The sequence below is a fragment of the Anastrepha ludens genome, chromosome 4, assembly GCF_028408465.1.
Source record: "Anastrepha ludens isolate Willacy chromosome 4, idAnaLude1.1, whole genome shotgun sequence".
NCBI lineage: Eukaryota > Metazoa > Arthropoda > Insecta > Diptera > Tephritidae > Anastrepha > Anastrepha ludens.
This window is the reverse complement of record NC_071500.1, coordinates 93,280,879-93,297,054: the sequence shown is the minus strand read 5'-3', so window position 1 is coordinate 93,297,054 and position 16,176 is coordinate 93,280,879. Positions and strand designations below refer to the sequence as shown.

General features: G+C 38.3%; 2 protein-coding genes across 4 annotated transcripts in view; both read left to right on the top strand.

The window, feature by feature from the left end:
- Nucleotides 1–4,327, top strand: part of LOC128860198 (CD151 antigen) — a 67,948-nt gene extending 63,621 nt beyond the window's left edge. For all 3 annotated transcript variants that reach the window (XM_054097516.1, XM_054097515.1, XM_054097517.1), the window contains 3 exons: nt 2,430–2,525; nt 2,624–2,920; nt 2,985–4,327. In XM_054097516.1, coding sequence (XP_053953491.1) covers nt 2,430–2,525; nt 2,624–2,920; nt 2,985–3,032 — 441 coding nt within the window. In that variant the 3' untranslated portion in view covers nt 3,033–4,327. The remainder of the gene's footprint in view (nt 1–2,429; nt 2,526–2,623; nt 2,921–2,984) is intronic.
- A 6,874-nt stretch (nt 4,328–11,201) lies between these two features.
- On the top strand, nt 11,202–12,434 carry LOC128860197 (protein matrimony). The gene is made up of 2 exons (XM_054097514.1): nt 11,202–11,281; nt 11,342–12,434. Exon 2 carries the CDS (start codon nt 11,392–11,394, stop codon nt 12,259–12,261), a length of 870 nt encoding a protein of 289 aa, XP_053953489.1. The 5' UTR covers nt 11,202–11,281; nt 11,342–11,391; the 3' UTR covers nt 12,262–12,434.
- Nucleotides 12,435–16,176: the final 3,742 nt, after the last annotated feature.

The window sequence follows — 16,176 nt, the reverse complement described above, 5'->3', positions numbered from 1 at the left end:
ATAACGAATGTTTGTTATATATTCCTGAGCAATAATAATGCTTTTTTATTGAGAAATATCTAAGCTTTTACGTCAGTTTTTAACCTTTTTGATACGATTTTGATGCGATGTAACCATATCCCATATAGTAAAACAGCGATTTGGAATCAGGTGATCTCAGCTGTGCGCAATTTTCGATGACCAGCTGAGAGTGTTTTTACTTTTGGGTCTATACAATGACTGCTACTGCGCGATTCCATGTCAAGTAGGCCACGTATTTTGACATTGCCGTAAATTTTTTTATTGGTTTATTTGTAGGCTTGAGTACGAGTATAGTAAGAAGTAAACTGAAAAAATTAAAAAAAAATTTCATTATTTCGAGATTTACTTAACGCTGAAAATTTTGGTATATTTTTCTTTTACCTGAAGTATCTTCGATTTTTTTTTAACTTTTTATATATATGTACATACATATTTTTTTCAATTTTTTTAAGATAAAATATACTTGATAAAATGATTTCTGTTTTTTGGAAAAAAACACTCAGGTTTTTTCTTATATTTTTCTTTAATACATAGTTGAGACTATGCACGACAATCCCTGTTATTTTCATTATGGGTTTCCCATAACTTTTCGAGTTATATTCAAATATAAGTAAGTAGATCATCTCTTTACTCTTTCCCACCCGCAGCTGTTGTCAGCAGTTCTGTGTTTCGCGAATCTTCGATATTTAGTATTAAATTCAAGAACACAGCAAGCGTTAATTCGGTCAGGTAATCTACAGCAATGACTTCAAGAGTAAAGAATAATGGCAAACACTAAGAAAACTGAAAGTGAAAAAGTGCGGAGAGTTACCAAGAACTCTGAAACAAGAACTAATGCCAAGATGGATCTCACTGCTTGTACACGAATAGTTGAGTTTCGATAGAGAACTTTAGTAAAGGAAGTATTGAATTGCATAAGAGTAGTTGTGGTGAGCAGCGTGGCGACTAAACTTTTGGACGCAGTAGTTCATTCCAATCACAATTAGCACCGTCTTTATAAAATGCGTATGTTTATGATGATATTAATAAAAGGTAAAAGTAATCCAAAAAGTCTAAAAAATGCAGAAGCCCAACTATATTTAGTATAAACATGGGAATATTGGGTATCTTTCATAGATAAATATGAATAATAATAATAATAAAAAAAATAAATAATAAAATATAATTTACAATTTGTTAAAGTAAATCTTAGAGCGCTCTATAGGTTTTTTTAGGAAACACATTGCTCGCAGTGAGTTCAAAGTAGTCTTCCAGGAAAGACTTAGCACTTAAGGGTCCTATTTCTTTGATCTTCTGACCTTTAAATTAGTCCATGCGGGTGCTGCCTGAAATTATTCAGAAAGCCCTTGACCGTCGCGACTTCATTCTTATAAGTTATGATATTCTGGCCGGCAATATGGCCTATGGAGAATACTATTATAGATTAAGAGCAGCATTTAAGATAGGTCTTTTTAATTTTTACGACGCTTGAGTCGTCTGTTTGTTAGGCAGTGAAATCAAGCGCCGCCATCCCGAAAAAACAAGTGATGCTTAATGATTTCGCTGAAATCTTCATTTAATATTATGCCTCTTCTATTCGCCATTTCCGCGCTCGCTATATCTATGCTCGATTAACTTGACGAAAAATTTGCAAAAAGCAACAACAAAGTTATCGTGTAAGAATCGCCGCTAGCGAGTATGGCTATACATAGCTCATTAGGCCGCACTGCCTTATCAGCACATGCAATTTAAGGCAGTTCTCTTCTCGCGGTGCGGTCATATGTTTATTTGCTTCATCTATTCGGCACTTGCTAAGTTTGGTGAAAAAAGAGGCCTATTAGTTAATTCCCCTTAATTGCCTTACCCCTGAATAGCAGACGCTCACCCTCTAAACTCGCAAAATGAATTTAAAAAAATATGTATGAGCCTATGAGAGAAAAAAACTAACGGTTGCTCTTGAATTCAATGGAACTGCAGTGTCGCTTTGATGTATAAGTATATACTTACCTATATACATGTATAAGAAAGAATCAGAGTAATGCCATTGCATACTGGAAATCGAGAGAACGGTTGGAAGCACGATGGATAACCAATCGTTCTTGGGTTGGAAGTATCTACACTCATCAGCAGCTTTACAATAACAATTTAATTTTTGTTAGAAAAATGAAGTTACTCATGGGTAAACTGCAAAAGTTGTTAAACGTAAATTTGTTTTATTGAAGTGCAGTCAGCTTTATTGCAGCAGTTGTTGATCTATCAGAATATCAAATTGAAAAATGTGTTTCAAATATAATTTCGAAAATGAAGTTCAAAAGACTTTCATTTAAATAAGCTTTTACAGATTCTGGAATTTCAGAAGATGCATTTTTTAATATCTTTAAATACCCAAATTAATTTTTTTAACCTAATCTCTTTTGTGTGCTTTGCAGTACTTCATAATTGTGGCATTGGTGTTTGTGACGATGCTAATCGGTGGCATACTGGGCTATGTCTTCAGAGAACGCGTACAGCAAACGATGCGACAAGTAAGCAAATGGAAAATATTTTTTTAAAATAAATGCATTTTGCACGAAACATTAATTATTTCCTATTCGTTTATCCACCTCTCTTTCGCGCCGTGTAGGAAATGCGCGCCACCATGGCTCTCTATGGAAGCCGTCGTGATGTCACCATGGCTTGGGATCAAACGCAGGAGCGTCTGCAGTGCTGTGGTGTTGACACTTGGCACGATTGGAATCGTTATGGACCCGTACCGGAATCTTGCTGTCAGGAATTGTTTGGAGGTCAACGTAAAGAATGCAGCATATTTCCAACCATCACAAATCTCTACAGTCAGGGTTGTTTGTATGTGACAACAAACTTTATACGCGATCATGCGGCATTAATTGGCGGCACGGCCATAGCGGTGGCCATATTAATGGTATGTGATTAGGTGGTGTTGCCAAATTAAAGGAAATTGTTTTATTTGTTTTTTTGCATTGCAGATATTCGGCATGATATTCTCATGCCTGTTATTCAATATGATTGAATAATGGAAGGCGTTGAGAGTTCTTATGAGGAAGATGGGGAAGAGAAAAAAATGAGAAGGCACATACAACTGATTAGCAATTTAAAGCGCTTACACACATACACACACACCAACTCTTATACACACATGCATTCAAAGTCGCATATACTTCAAAGTATAAACACACATTTTTTAACACAAAATACACTACACACACACACAACCACTCAAAACATTACTTAAGAGGAAAATATTGAACAATGAGCAAAATCGAAAGCAAAATCTAAATTTAGCGCTAATATAGTTAGCCTGAAAGTATGCATCTATAATCGCGCAAATTCGCGCGTTTTTCAGCAACTCTTACCATACCTCTATACATATATACATATATGTACATATGTTTGTATATATAAGTAATTGTAGGCAGGAAATATTTCTTCGTTGTCTCATTTTTCACGCTCACTTTCATTTAGTTTTTAGACTTTTAAGCAACAACAAAAAAAGGTTGTTTATATTGCCTGTAAATTTTGCGATACAAATCGCCATTGATGCAAAAAAAAAGTATTATTTTCGAATTTGTAAGTGAATATAACTACGCTCGTATACTTTAGTACTAATTTTGGCATTGTTATGAGGCGCGCTGAATATGTCATTATTTTTATTTGTAAAATAGTTGTATGTACATTTGTACTAAATGTTTTGCGTTCCAAAGGAGCGCTGGGTTGCCTAAAAGTATGCTTCAACGAAAGAACGTTACTGCACGTGTTTATAACACGCAATGCGCTTTGTGCACTTCAAAAAACCATGTATATACTTTTAAGCTGCTTTGATTAGTTTATGGCATAAAACCAGTGGTTCTTCGAAAACTTCATTCTATGTACAATTATTTGTAATTTTTTAATTAGTTTCAATACACATATACATACATATACACTCGTTGATATTTTAGTAGTCTCCATGCAAAAATTAAATAAACTTACTTACATATATAATATTAGTCTATAAAATAATTGAATGAAAGTACATTTCATTATATTACCCTTATTTTAGCATGTAAATTATATAAATGTAATACAAATGTACCCTTACCCAATACAATACAATATTCTTTGCGTACTTAAATGTATTTTTAATGCAGTACTCGGCAGCTCTGTAAAATATCGTAATTCTATAGATCTTGTATTCTGTAATTAAAAAATCTGTTTCTTGCATTGTATGTATGTACTCGAATATAAATTATAAATATAAATAATAAATGTACTCGTAGTAATACTGATGTTTGTTAATGAATAAAAGTCAAATAACTATTGTTAAACTACACGAATGTAGACTGGAATTTATTGAAACTTGAAGACGAAATGCTGTTAGTGGAATTTTTCAGCCATGAAACTTTTACTGAAAGTACACAGAATACTTTGGGTTTATTTTTGTAAATTTATGAATTGTATTACATTTTTTTTTTATTTTTGAAATTTGGTTCAATATGAAGAAATGTTAAAAATAACCTTAGTTTAATCTAAAGCGGTGAGTCAAAAAGGGCGCGAAAGAAAGTGCAGTGAATCAAATATGAACGGTTCTTCCGTTACTGCATATTAAGGGTGCACAATTTAGAGGCATTGGATTTCAAATTAAAATAAAATAAAGATGATTCAAATTGGTTGGGTAATCTTTATTATTTTTGTGTATAACCAGTCATGACATTTATTTTCGGAAGATAATCCCATTCAAATGTTGGCCGCAACTGCGCCGCCATTCGGCCATCAGTAAACACCAAATTTTAATGACTCGCTAGAGGACTTCGGTCGGTATCTCGTGAATAACTTTAGTAATGTCGGCTTCCAATGCCTCCATAGAAGCTGGTTTATCAACAAAGCATTTAGACTTTACGTACCCCCACAAATAAAAGGCCAAAAGGTGTGGTATCACACGATCTTTGTGGCCGATCCACTGGTCCGAGACGAGAGATAAATTGTACACCGAAACAACGACGCAGTAAATTCATTGTTTCACGCGCTGTATGGCAAGTAGCGCCGTCTTGTTGGAACTAAAGAGTAAGGAAACATGCAGCACGCGAACTAAGGTATGAAACGATAGGACTATGCTGGATTAACGAAACACGCGGCAGATGGACGGCTCGGCTTGTAAAAGGCGTTGCCATATGGAACAGCAGCGACTTTGACGAGGTCAATTTTTGTACAACCCAAATGCTATTGGAGCACAGCTTTTTTCAGAAATACCTATTGAAAGGGAAACGTGAACACCCCACATACATATGAGATGAATATGATGCTTCCAATGCATGCGTTGGGAACAAGAACGTCGAACGCTGCAGAATGCAGTCGATCCCTTAACCACTGAAAATGTAATCGGCAAGATGCTAAGTAGCGAGGAAACGTAGGATATCATCAAAAGTTTCGCGGAAAGAATTCTCCGTGTAAAAAACGGAACCTCGACGCACTCATATTTGCAATGAGAAAGATGGAACGCCACTCTGAAGTAATGCAAAAGCGGTTCCAGAGTGGGCGACATACTATTACTGCGACGGCAGCTTTGATGAGCCGGCATCAAAAAGTCATTTATCATGGCGTGTTAGCGTTCGCCATTCACTGTTACATTGGCGCCAGCGTCGTCTTTGAAGAAATATGAGCTGATGATTCCTCCAGCCCATAGGTCGCACCAAACTGTTGCTTTCAATGGATGAATGGGTGAATGGCTTTGGGCTGTTCTTCAGTCCAAATACGGCAATTTCATGTATTTATTTATTTATTGACGTAGCCGTTAAGGCGAAAATGGGCCTCATCGCTGTATATCATAAGTTGGTCTGAGCGCTCGATGGACACTTTTCACAGAGTGTCGATTTTTGTAATACGATTGTACGATTTGTAAACGTTGTTGAGGTGTAGGTCTTTCTATGATGAAATTGGAAAAAGTACCTTGAATATGATCACCCTTTAAATACAGTTTGTCAAGAAAGTCTTTTTACATTTGCAGTTAATAGCTTTAAGTTTAAAAATTGAAATGTGAATCAGTACTTTGTATGAGTACTTCGAGCATTTGTAACACTTCAAAGTCTGCTTCTCATAGGATGACTCAATTTCTGACAGTCCTGGGGTATCTTGTGTCATCCTTCTAAAATAACGAGTTCTGCTCCACCTTTTCAGTGTTTTTTCTTGCAACTTTAATTTCTAAATAAGCCAATAAATTTTGTATTGGATTGATATCCGAGCTTTGGGCTGGTGCATCCAATATTTTACTGGTATTAAAAAGAAGCTACTTTCTGACCATATGAGCTTAATGTTTTGGATCGTTGCCCTGGTAGAATTTAAACTGAGGTGTGTTTCCACAAATGAAGCCAAACTATTTGTCGAATGACATTGAAGAATATTCAAATATTATCGTGCATCTATCTTATCTTCCATAAACATCAAAGCACCTATTCGCTTGCTGGATATGCATGCTCACCATGACTAAAATTTTGTACCAGCCCCATTGCTTTCGCTGTTTTATAAAGTTTGGAAAAGGCGGAACTAACAGCGCGGTTGTTAAGTTCTATGGCTCGGGAGGTCCTTTCCAATTCTGATGGCGCTGCTGGTGTTGAGCCACGTCATTTTGCATAGCCGTAATAGTTTAGGGGGATACCAAATTCAGACAACGCGACATACAGACAACTCCTTTTCGTGCAGTCGAATGCAGTTTTAAAATCGACAAAAAGATGGTGTGAGTCGATTCTCTTTTCATGGGTCTCTTCCAAGACTTGTCTGACCCACATGTATCTTAATATTAACGTGTTGAATAGTCAGCTGATTGTGACATTTTTAGAATCGAACACAGTATTTTGGTGCTGGACTACACTTATTTTAGAATTGAACAAGAAAAAAAGGAAAAGGAAAAGAAGGCAAAGAAAAGGCAACAGTTTTTAGGAGAAACAAAATTGCCATGAGCTTCGTTTACTTTTTATACATCACAAGGCGCTATTATACGAGGGCGGCTCAATAAGTACCCGCGTTTGATGACAGAGGGCGTATCTGAGGGAAGTTGGTGTTGCATCGTTAGCTGCCATCTATCACACGACGGCAAAACAAATCTTAGACTGATTGATAGGTTCGTTTGGATTTGGCAGCTATTCGAGTAAGACGTGTTTCGTGATTTTGGCTAAGATGGAGCAGCGTCGTTCGGTAATTCGCTTTTTGTTTTTAGATGGAAACAATGAGAGGAGATAAAAGCAAAGTTGGATGCTGTCTTTGGGGATGCTTCACCATCTATGACCACAGTTACAAATTGGTTTCACAAATTTAAACGTGGGTGAACATCCGTTTTTGATGAGAAGCGACCAGGACGTCCGGCAGATGGGGTTACCGAGGAAATCATTCAAAAAGGCCATGACATGATTCTCGCTGATCGACGAACGAAAGAGCGCGAAGTAACAGAGAGCGTAGGTGTGTCGACCAGAACGGCAATTAATATTTTACAAGATAGGTTAGGTTAAGTTAGCCTGGTTAGCAATAAGCCACGCATAGACCTTTTGGTCCCTCTATGAATACCTAAAGTAGACATCATGTAGGATGTCAGCGCTTTTGGCGAATCTAAGTAGGGCTGGGAGCTCCGCTTTTGAGACGTCTTTCCAGACCCTCAAATAGTGGGGCTCCTAGGCATCTTAGTCGCGTTTTTAATAATGCCGAACAAACGCACAGAAGGTGTTCTAAAGTCTCCTCAACATCCTCTCTGCATTTTCTGCATTTGTCCCTGTTAGCAATCCCTATCTTGTACGCATGTTCAGCCAATAGATTGTGACCTGTTAGCATACCTATGATAGTTCTGCATTCCTTTCGCGAGAGCGTAAGTACGAATTGCGTCAGTTTTTTTTGTCGTTAGTTCTACACATAACTTTTGCTGTTTTGCATGTGGTCAGGTTAGTCCACCTAGCTTCTACTTGCCTTTTCATGTGGTCGTCCACTGTTTCCGGCTAGCCTTTCTATGGCCTCCCTGCTCCGTCGAACATTGTTGGACTTAATACAATACGAGCTTATTGCTGCTTGACTATCCACGTATATATTAATTGCTGAGTTCATTCTTGTTCTAGTGTAGGCTAGCTCCGCGGCCTTCCCCACAGCAAAAACTTCCGCTTGGAAAATACTGCTGTGGTCTGGCAGTTTGATAGGCTGCCTTATTCCTAGTTTTGAGCAGTAAATACCCGCTCCCACTCCGTCTGGAGTTTTCGAGCCGTCTGTATAGATGTGAAAAGTCCCATGGCCAGGCTTCATGCCTTTGTGCCATCCCTCCTCTTCAATTGTAGTACGAAACCTTCTCTCCCAATTAAAGTACGGAGTCATGTAGTCCGTGCCACCAGAGCTCCACTTTCCTATTGAGCTGTGACCGAAGGTTCTGCAGGAGAATACCCCCGCAGCCATTAGCCTCCTCGCGGATTTCGCTGCCAGGTTTTCCGCCGTGAGGTCAATAGGAGGCATGCTGAGTATCATTTCCAGCGCCGCCGTTGGAGTAGTCTTCATCGCTCCTGTTATGCACAGAGCAGCGAGTCGTTGAATCTTTTCCAGCGGCATTAAGTATGCCAGTTTTTTTGTCGCAGTCCACCATACTAAGGTCCCATACAGCAATATCGGTCTGACTACTGCTGTGTAGCACCAATGCACCAGAGAGGGTGATAGACCCCAAGTAACGCCCAGCATTTTTTTACATGCGTACAACGCATTACTGACCTTTTTCACCCTCTCTTCAACGTTGTGCTTCCACAGCAATTTGCTGTCCAGTATTACTCCGAGGTACCTCGCATAATCTTTGAGAAGTAGTTCGTTGTTGCCTAGCTTCGGGAGGTTCCACGCCGGAACTTTGTACTTCCTGGTAAAAAGTACCATGCCCGTTTTTCCCGCGTTTATCCCTAGCCCTGCGCGAGATGCCCATTGATGTATCGTTTTGAGAGTGTTGTTCATCACATTACTGATGGTGTCCAGTATAGCTATGTCATCTGCATATGCCACTAGTTTCGGTGCCCCTCCGTCAAGTTTCTTAAGAATTTCATTTGCTACAAGTAACCATAATAGCGGCGATAGTACCCCACCTTGCGGAGCACCTCTGCATGCATATTTGGTGACGCTCGCATCGTTCCACTCCGCTCTTATCTTTCTGCTAGCTAATAGCTGCCTTATCCATAGATAAACCGCGGGTTGCACATTAAGTGACTCTATGCTATTTAAAATAGCATCTTTTGTCACGTTGTTAAAGGCCCCTGATATATCTAGAAATACTCCTAGAGCATACTCCTTATATTCTAACGCCTTTTTTACAAGATTTTACATTTTACAAGATAAGTTGGCGCTGAAAAAATTGTCGGCCCGAATGATGCCGCGATTGCTCATGGTGGACAATAAACGCCATCCGTTAACTTCGAAGCGGTATTTGGAGGAATTTAAGCGAGATGCGAAGGAACTTTTGTGTTGAGTTGTCACCGTTGTTGAAACCTGCATTCATCATTACATACCAGAAATTAAGCAACAATCAAAATAATGCATTTCTCTCAGTGAATCTGCTCCAAAGAAGGCGAAGAAGGTCCCATCGACCGCAAAGATCATGGCGACGATTTTTCAGGATGCGAAGGGCATTATCTTCATGGATTTTTTAGAAAAGGAAGAACGATCACTGGGCAATACTACAGTGAGGTATTGGACCGCTTTCACAAAAAATTGAAGGAGACACGGCCGCATTTGGCGAAAAAGAAGGTGCTGTTCCATCACGATAACGCACCAGCCCATTCATCCGGAGTTGCCACCGCCAAACTGCATGAATCGTTATGAATCGCGAGAGTTGGGAGAAGTGTTTCTTTATAAGAGGGGGCTAGGTTGAAAAATAAAAAATAATTTGAAAAAATGGTGTCTTCAGTTCTAACACGGGCCCTTATTGAAGTACACTCGTAATTAAGCATGACAAATATTGGACAAACAAAGGCTACCCATACAAATGTACAATGTAGTATTTCTTTAAATCTTCAATAAAGGGGTAGGTAGGTAGGTAGGGTGGTTGTCGTAAGACACACTTAGACCTTCGGCAGGTCCATTGTGATACCACTGGAGCTTATCCTTACTCTACGTGTTACTTTTCAAACCACCCGGTTGCTTTAATAAACGAGCAGAGCTTCGTTAGTTTTAGATGGGCTATGTCCGCTACATCTGTAAGAAATGCTGTATCGAGGGTGCGCAGCCTTCTCCTAGCTAGGCTTTCACACTCACATAGAAGGTGTCTGACTGTTTCCTCTTCTTCTGTATTAAGACAGCTTCTACAGAAATCAAAGTAAGGGAGTCCTAACCTTCTAGCGTGGCTGCCTATTAAACAATGACCAGTTAAAACACCTATCATTTTTCTTATAGATTCTCTGTTGAATCGTAGCAAGATCTTCGATCGACCGCTGTTCCAGTTCGGCCATGTCTGTCTGCTTAGTTCGCATGTTGTGAGGTTTTGCCAGATTGTATTTGTAATAAAGGGGTAAGGGGTAGTCAGAATTTTCAAAAAATTTGAATTTTTTTTTGCATTTTCTTAAAGCATTATCTTAGAAATATATATCTTTTCGAGTTATTCAACAATTAACAAAGGACGCTCGGGCGCTCCGGAGCAGATAGCAAAACATTAAATGCGTTTTTCTCAAAACTCGTGTTCACTGTAACTTAGAAGCCGTAGATTTCAATAAATATTATACTGGTTTTGAAAAACATAAAAAACTCGTGCCTGACGAAAGATTTTTTTTTTAATTTTCAATTTTTTTAAACAATTAATTTTCGGTTTTTTTCTCGTAAATCTGAAAAATATTTCCTGAGGCCGCCATATTGTTAGTTTGGAAAAAAAGCTTCGATCGGGCAGAAGATTATCTATTAATAAAACTAATTTCTCTTGTCCGATTGATTTTAGATGAAGCTCCAAAGACTTGTGACGATCACCGCAAGGGACTTCTGGAGGAACGGGCTCCACACAAACAGCGATAACTTTTACAATTATTAATTTTTTTTTTTGAAATTTTGCAAAAGTCAAGTCGAAACTTGATGCATTAATGCCATGTTTTTATTTTTGTAAAATGAAACAACTATCAAATAAATTAAAATATCTACTTTTATAAATGTCCTATTTTTCTTAATTTAGTACCCAAAAAATCATCTCTACTGCATTACTTTACTTTCGCGCTAACATTTGTTTTGACAGCGCGCCAGTGCATAACGGCATTCATATCGCGCAGCTACTTATTCCAAGATAACGGCATTACAGCTCATTTAATTAGTAATTTTGTGTGTTTTCGTTTGTCCAATTATGTACTAAATTGAAAAATATTTGTAACAGGATATAATTATTTTTATTTTTAAATAATTACATCTTTGCCTCCCCGTAAAATGGAAGATTGTCAAACGCCAACGCTGGCCCAGGTGATGGAGTTCAAGTATGAGGTTACGCCCACCATGGTTTTCGATTCGAGCCGCCTCCATGACGGCCAAAGCCTTTTTGTAAATCACATCCATGTGCGCTGTTTCACTCCGACTATGAAGAACTTTCAATCGCCCGGGCTTTCACCCATCAACGAGTGCACGCAGACGCTGATTGGCGGTGTCGCTATAGGAGTGGCAGCTAATATGGAGTGCCTACAGAAATCCAAGCCAATGGCGGCCCCTATTAAGGAGGAGTACTTCAAAGCACCTCTTTCGAAGTCGAAAAATTCACATCAAAAACAACAATCGCAACAACAACAACAACAGAAGCAGCAGCAGCAGCAACAAAATTACCAAGAACAATCACAGCAGCTGAAGAACGCCTACGGTTCACATTTTGTGGGCGATTCACCGCCAGTCTTCACTTTGAATTCTACGACATATTCAGACACAGACCTCTGCATTGACATCCCAAGCCCCGATAGCTCGGCTATACTTGGGAGTGCTAATAATAACAGCATCAGCGATAGCAGCACTAATGATTCGGCAGCAAGTTTGAGCAGCAGCAACAATGTCACGTTCACTAATAGCACCAACAACAACAGTAACGTGTCAAAGAATTTGAGCGACATGAATCTGCTCGATCGCACCATGAATGTGGCCACGCTGTTGCGTAGTGTCGGCCTGGAGCGGTACACAGAGGCCTTTGAAGAGCAAAATGTGAACTTGAACCAGTTTTTGAATATGAATGCAGGGGACTTTGAGCGCATGGGTGTGCGTGCGGTGGAGCATCAAAAAATACTTTTAGATTTGCTGAGCGAATTGAATGGCTCTTAACTTTATTATAATTTGCTTAATACTTTTATTTGAATACTTTTTTTGTAATATTTTGTTTTGCGAAATGGTGTTACATAATAAGTCTATTTTTATCGTGTTGCTTTGTGTGACTTGTGTGACACTTTTCTATTCTGAATAAATAATAGTTTGGTTTTGATAAGAATTTAAAGGAATTGATGTTGTTTTGGTTTTAAGGGGGCAGATACCTGTAAACGGCCATATTTTCTCTGATTTTCATTAAAATTACTTAAAATGAAGAAGTCAATATATTTTTTTCAAAATTGGCATACAGTTTATTCATACATTAAAATAATATAAATTTTTTTTTTTAATTTTAATCATGGCGGATGTGCGCTCTATTCTTCCAGGAAGGTCTCAGCGGGGCTTCTCAGTCGGCGGGCATTGTAGCATCGGCGTCAGTGAAAAAGGAAATTTTGGGCGAATTTTCTGCGAAAAATTATTTTTTCGAAAAATTTTCGAATTGTAAATTCTCATAGAAAAATATCATAAAAAAGATGTGTGCATAATTTCAGGGAAATCGGTCAATAACTTTTCGAGTTATCGTGTACGCCAATTCGAAAAATAAGCAAAATTGTTGGATTTGGGGCTCAGAAAATCCACGCGTTACTGCAGAGAAGCAAATGCGTCCACAACGAGTCACTGTTTGGTACGATATTATTTTTCATTCATAAATGACAATGTTCAATCTTCAAAATAAAGAAAAAAAGTTTGAAAAAATATTGATTGGTTTTGTTTTATAGCCGATTCAAAAAGCAAATTTTACATGGCCCACCCTATTTAAGAAATACTTAAATTTACATTCTAAAATTTTTTGACATATTCTTAAAGGATTATAATAACATTTTATGAAAAAAAAAATGTTTTTCGAAATTTTACAGGTATCTGTGAAATAAAATGTACATGCAGAAGGCCATTCAACACGAGTACTATGATAAATATATAAATAAAGAATTATGTGTACGAAGATTTTATAATATCATAGGCACTAATCACTTTCGTGTTATTGTATATCAATAGGTTTTGGTTTTAAACTTAATTTAGGTGCTTTGCATTCAAATAGTCTTGATTTTGGAAGTGCGCCGTCTCTTCGAAATTATCATAAGGCCTCACATATTGGCAAGATTTTAATAATTACTTATTTTTGACCGCTACAAAGCACGTTTGGTTGTATGAGGTTTTACCGAAGAGTATGGCGTTGACTACGAAGAAACTTTTAGTCCAGTGGCAAGATTTACATTGATTCGATGCATTTTGGCTATGGCAGCAGTGCGTAAAATGCATTTTATGCAATTTGACGTAAAGACGGCATTTTTGTATGGCGATCTAAGCGAAAATGTTTTTATGCAGCAGCTGAAAGGGTATGACGACGAAAGTGGTCGTGTATGCAAACTGGCAAAAAGTTTATACGGACTCAAGCAAGCGTGGCGTTGCTGGAATAAGAAGTTTACATATTTTCTTCAACATTTTGGACTCAAGATCTCAAATCGCGATCTATGTGTTTTTACGCGCAACACCGAAAATGGATGTTAGATTTTGGCTATTTACATTGATTGTAGTATAGTTGCAGCAAAAAATAGCGAACTCGCTACGGGGCTCATGAAGCATCTACAGGAAAAATTGAAAGTAAAATTCTTTGGAGCGAAGTTCTTTTTAGGGCTAGAAATTCACCGTTACTCTGATGGTTAAACTTTCATTGGTCAAAATACATATGCCAACAAGGTAATTGCAAGGTTTAATATGCAAAACTCTTCTTTTGCAGTCCCACCTACTGGCAGTTCCACCAATTTGAGCGATCTTGACAATTATGGTGATTCGCTAAAGTTTCCCTGTAGAGAGACCATCGGCAGCCTTATGTATCTGGTTGTAGCCACCGCCGGGTATAGCTTTTGCTGGGTGAAATATGAGTCGGTATAACGAAAAGCCGACGACAGCACACGTTAATGTAAGGTACATACCTCAATGGCACGTTGAGTATGGATATATTTTATAAAAGTGAACTACGTGGTTACAGCGATGCAGACTACGCTGGTGATGTGCAGACGCGAAAGTCAACATCAGGTGTCCATGGTTGGCGATGGCATAGAGAGCTGGTGCTCAGAACGGCAAAAGTGTGTCTCTTCTGCTTCTAGTGCAGTAGAGCTGGTGTGGTTCAAACGTTGTTGGTTTGGTCTTGGTGGTCCAGACTTCGCGATGTTTTATGTTGACAATCAAAGCGCCATTCGACTTATACTCGTAAAAATCCCAAATTTCACAAGAGATCAAAACATATTGATATGCGTTACCACTACATACGCGATAAGTATAAGGAGCAGGTTTTTGGACTACAATATGTTGCGTCAGCTGAACAACTGGTGGACGGCTTAACAAAATCGCTTGCAAAAGATAAATTTATTAATTTCAGAGCCCAATTAAGTTTGAAACTCATATAAGAACTCAAGTTTTGTGCATTTGCAAGTTTTGTTTTTTTAATTTTTAACATGAAATGTAATTAAAAAATGGGAGTGTTGAAATAATTAATGTATTTTAGTTACATGGCAACCTTATTTGGTTTATTTAATCCTTCTATCGAAATGCTCTCCTACTGTCTCTTTTCAATCATTCACTTGTAAGCAGGGAAAGCGGATACATATTTTGCTTTTATACTTTATTTTTCTATACTTTGCGTTATATTTCACTAAAAACCGTTTGATTGCAAAATATTTATTTCTAATTCCAAATATTTTTTCCCCTAAGGTATGTCGCATTTTCTGTGGGCAAAAAGTAAGGTGAACTTATTTGTCAAACTTCGCGGGATTAAAATTTCGCTCTAGTTATTTTTTTCATGAGTTGGCAGCACTGTTAATAACATCTGGGCCAACTTTCATGTGAATGTCATTATCAGTAATATATTTACGCTTGTGTTTACCAAAGGACCAAGAGTGCATTTTTCGATTTTTACAATGTCTGATTTGATTGAGCAGAGAAGTGCCATCAAATTTTGTTTGCGGAATGAAATTTGGGCTGCGGAAACGTTTAGCATGTTGCAGAAGGCATTTGGTGATTCGACCATGTCGCAGAAAAATGTTTATAAGTGGTACAAAGACTTCAAAGAGGGTCGAGAACGTGTTGATGACTTGGAGCGCTCCGGACGACCATCGACGTCAACAGATGACCAACACGTCAATAAAGTGAAGGAGTTAGTGCTCAAAAATCGTCGGTTGACTGTTAAAGACCTTACTGATATGATCGGAATATCAGAAGGATCTGTGAAAACTATTTTGAAAGACCATTTGGGCCGAAAAGTCAAATCTCGTTTGGTACCGAAAACTCTCCATTTCTTGGAAAAAAGTCGTCGCGTTGACGTGTGTGAAACAATGCTTACAGACTATTAGGACAAGCTCAAATGCATCATTACGGGAGATGAGACTTGGATTTATGCTTATGACCCTGAAACAACCGACCAATCAAGCGAATATCGTGCTAAAGGCGAGGCCAGACCGAAAAGAGCACGTCAAAGTCGTTCAAAAATAAAGGTCATTATGACCGTTTTTTTCGATTTTCGTGTCGTGGTGCACTATGAATTCCTTCCACCTGGCCAAACTGTTAATAAGGAATATTATTTGAGCGTTATGCATCGTTTACGTGAAGCGATTCGTCTAAAAAGACCAGAATTATGGGCCAACAACTCTTGGTTTTTGCATCACGATAATGTACCGTCTCACACTGCACTCGTCCTTCGTGACCATTTCGCCAAAAATTCCACGCATATCGTTCCGCAATCACCGTGTTCGCCTGATTTGGCTCCGTGTGACTTCTGGCTATTCCCAAAACTCAAGAGACTACTCCGGGAACGCGTTTCGAGTCGATTGAGAAGATAAAAGCTGAATCGAAGAAGGTGCTGATGGCTATATCGGA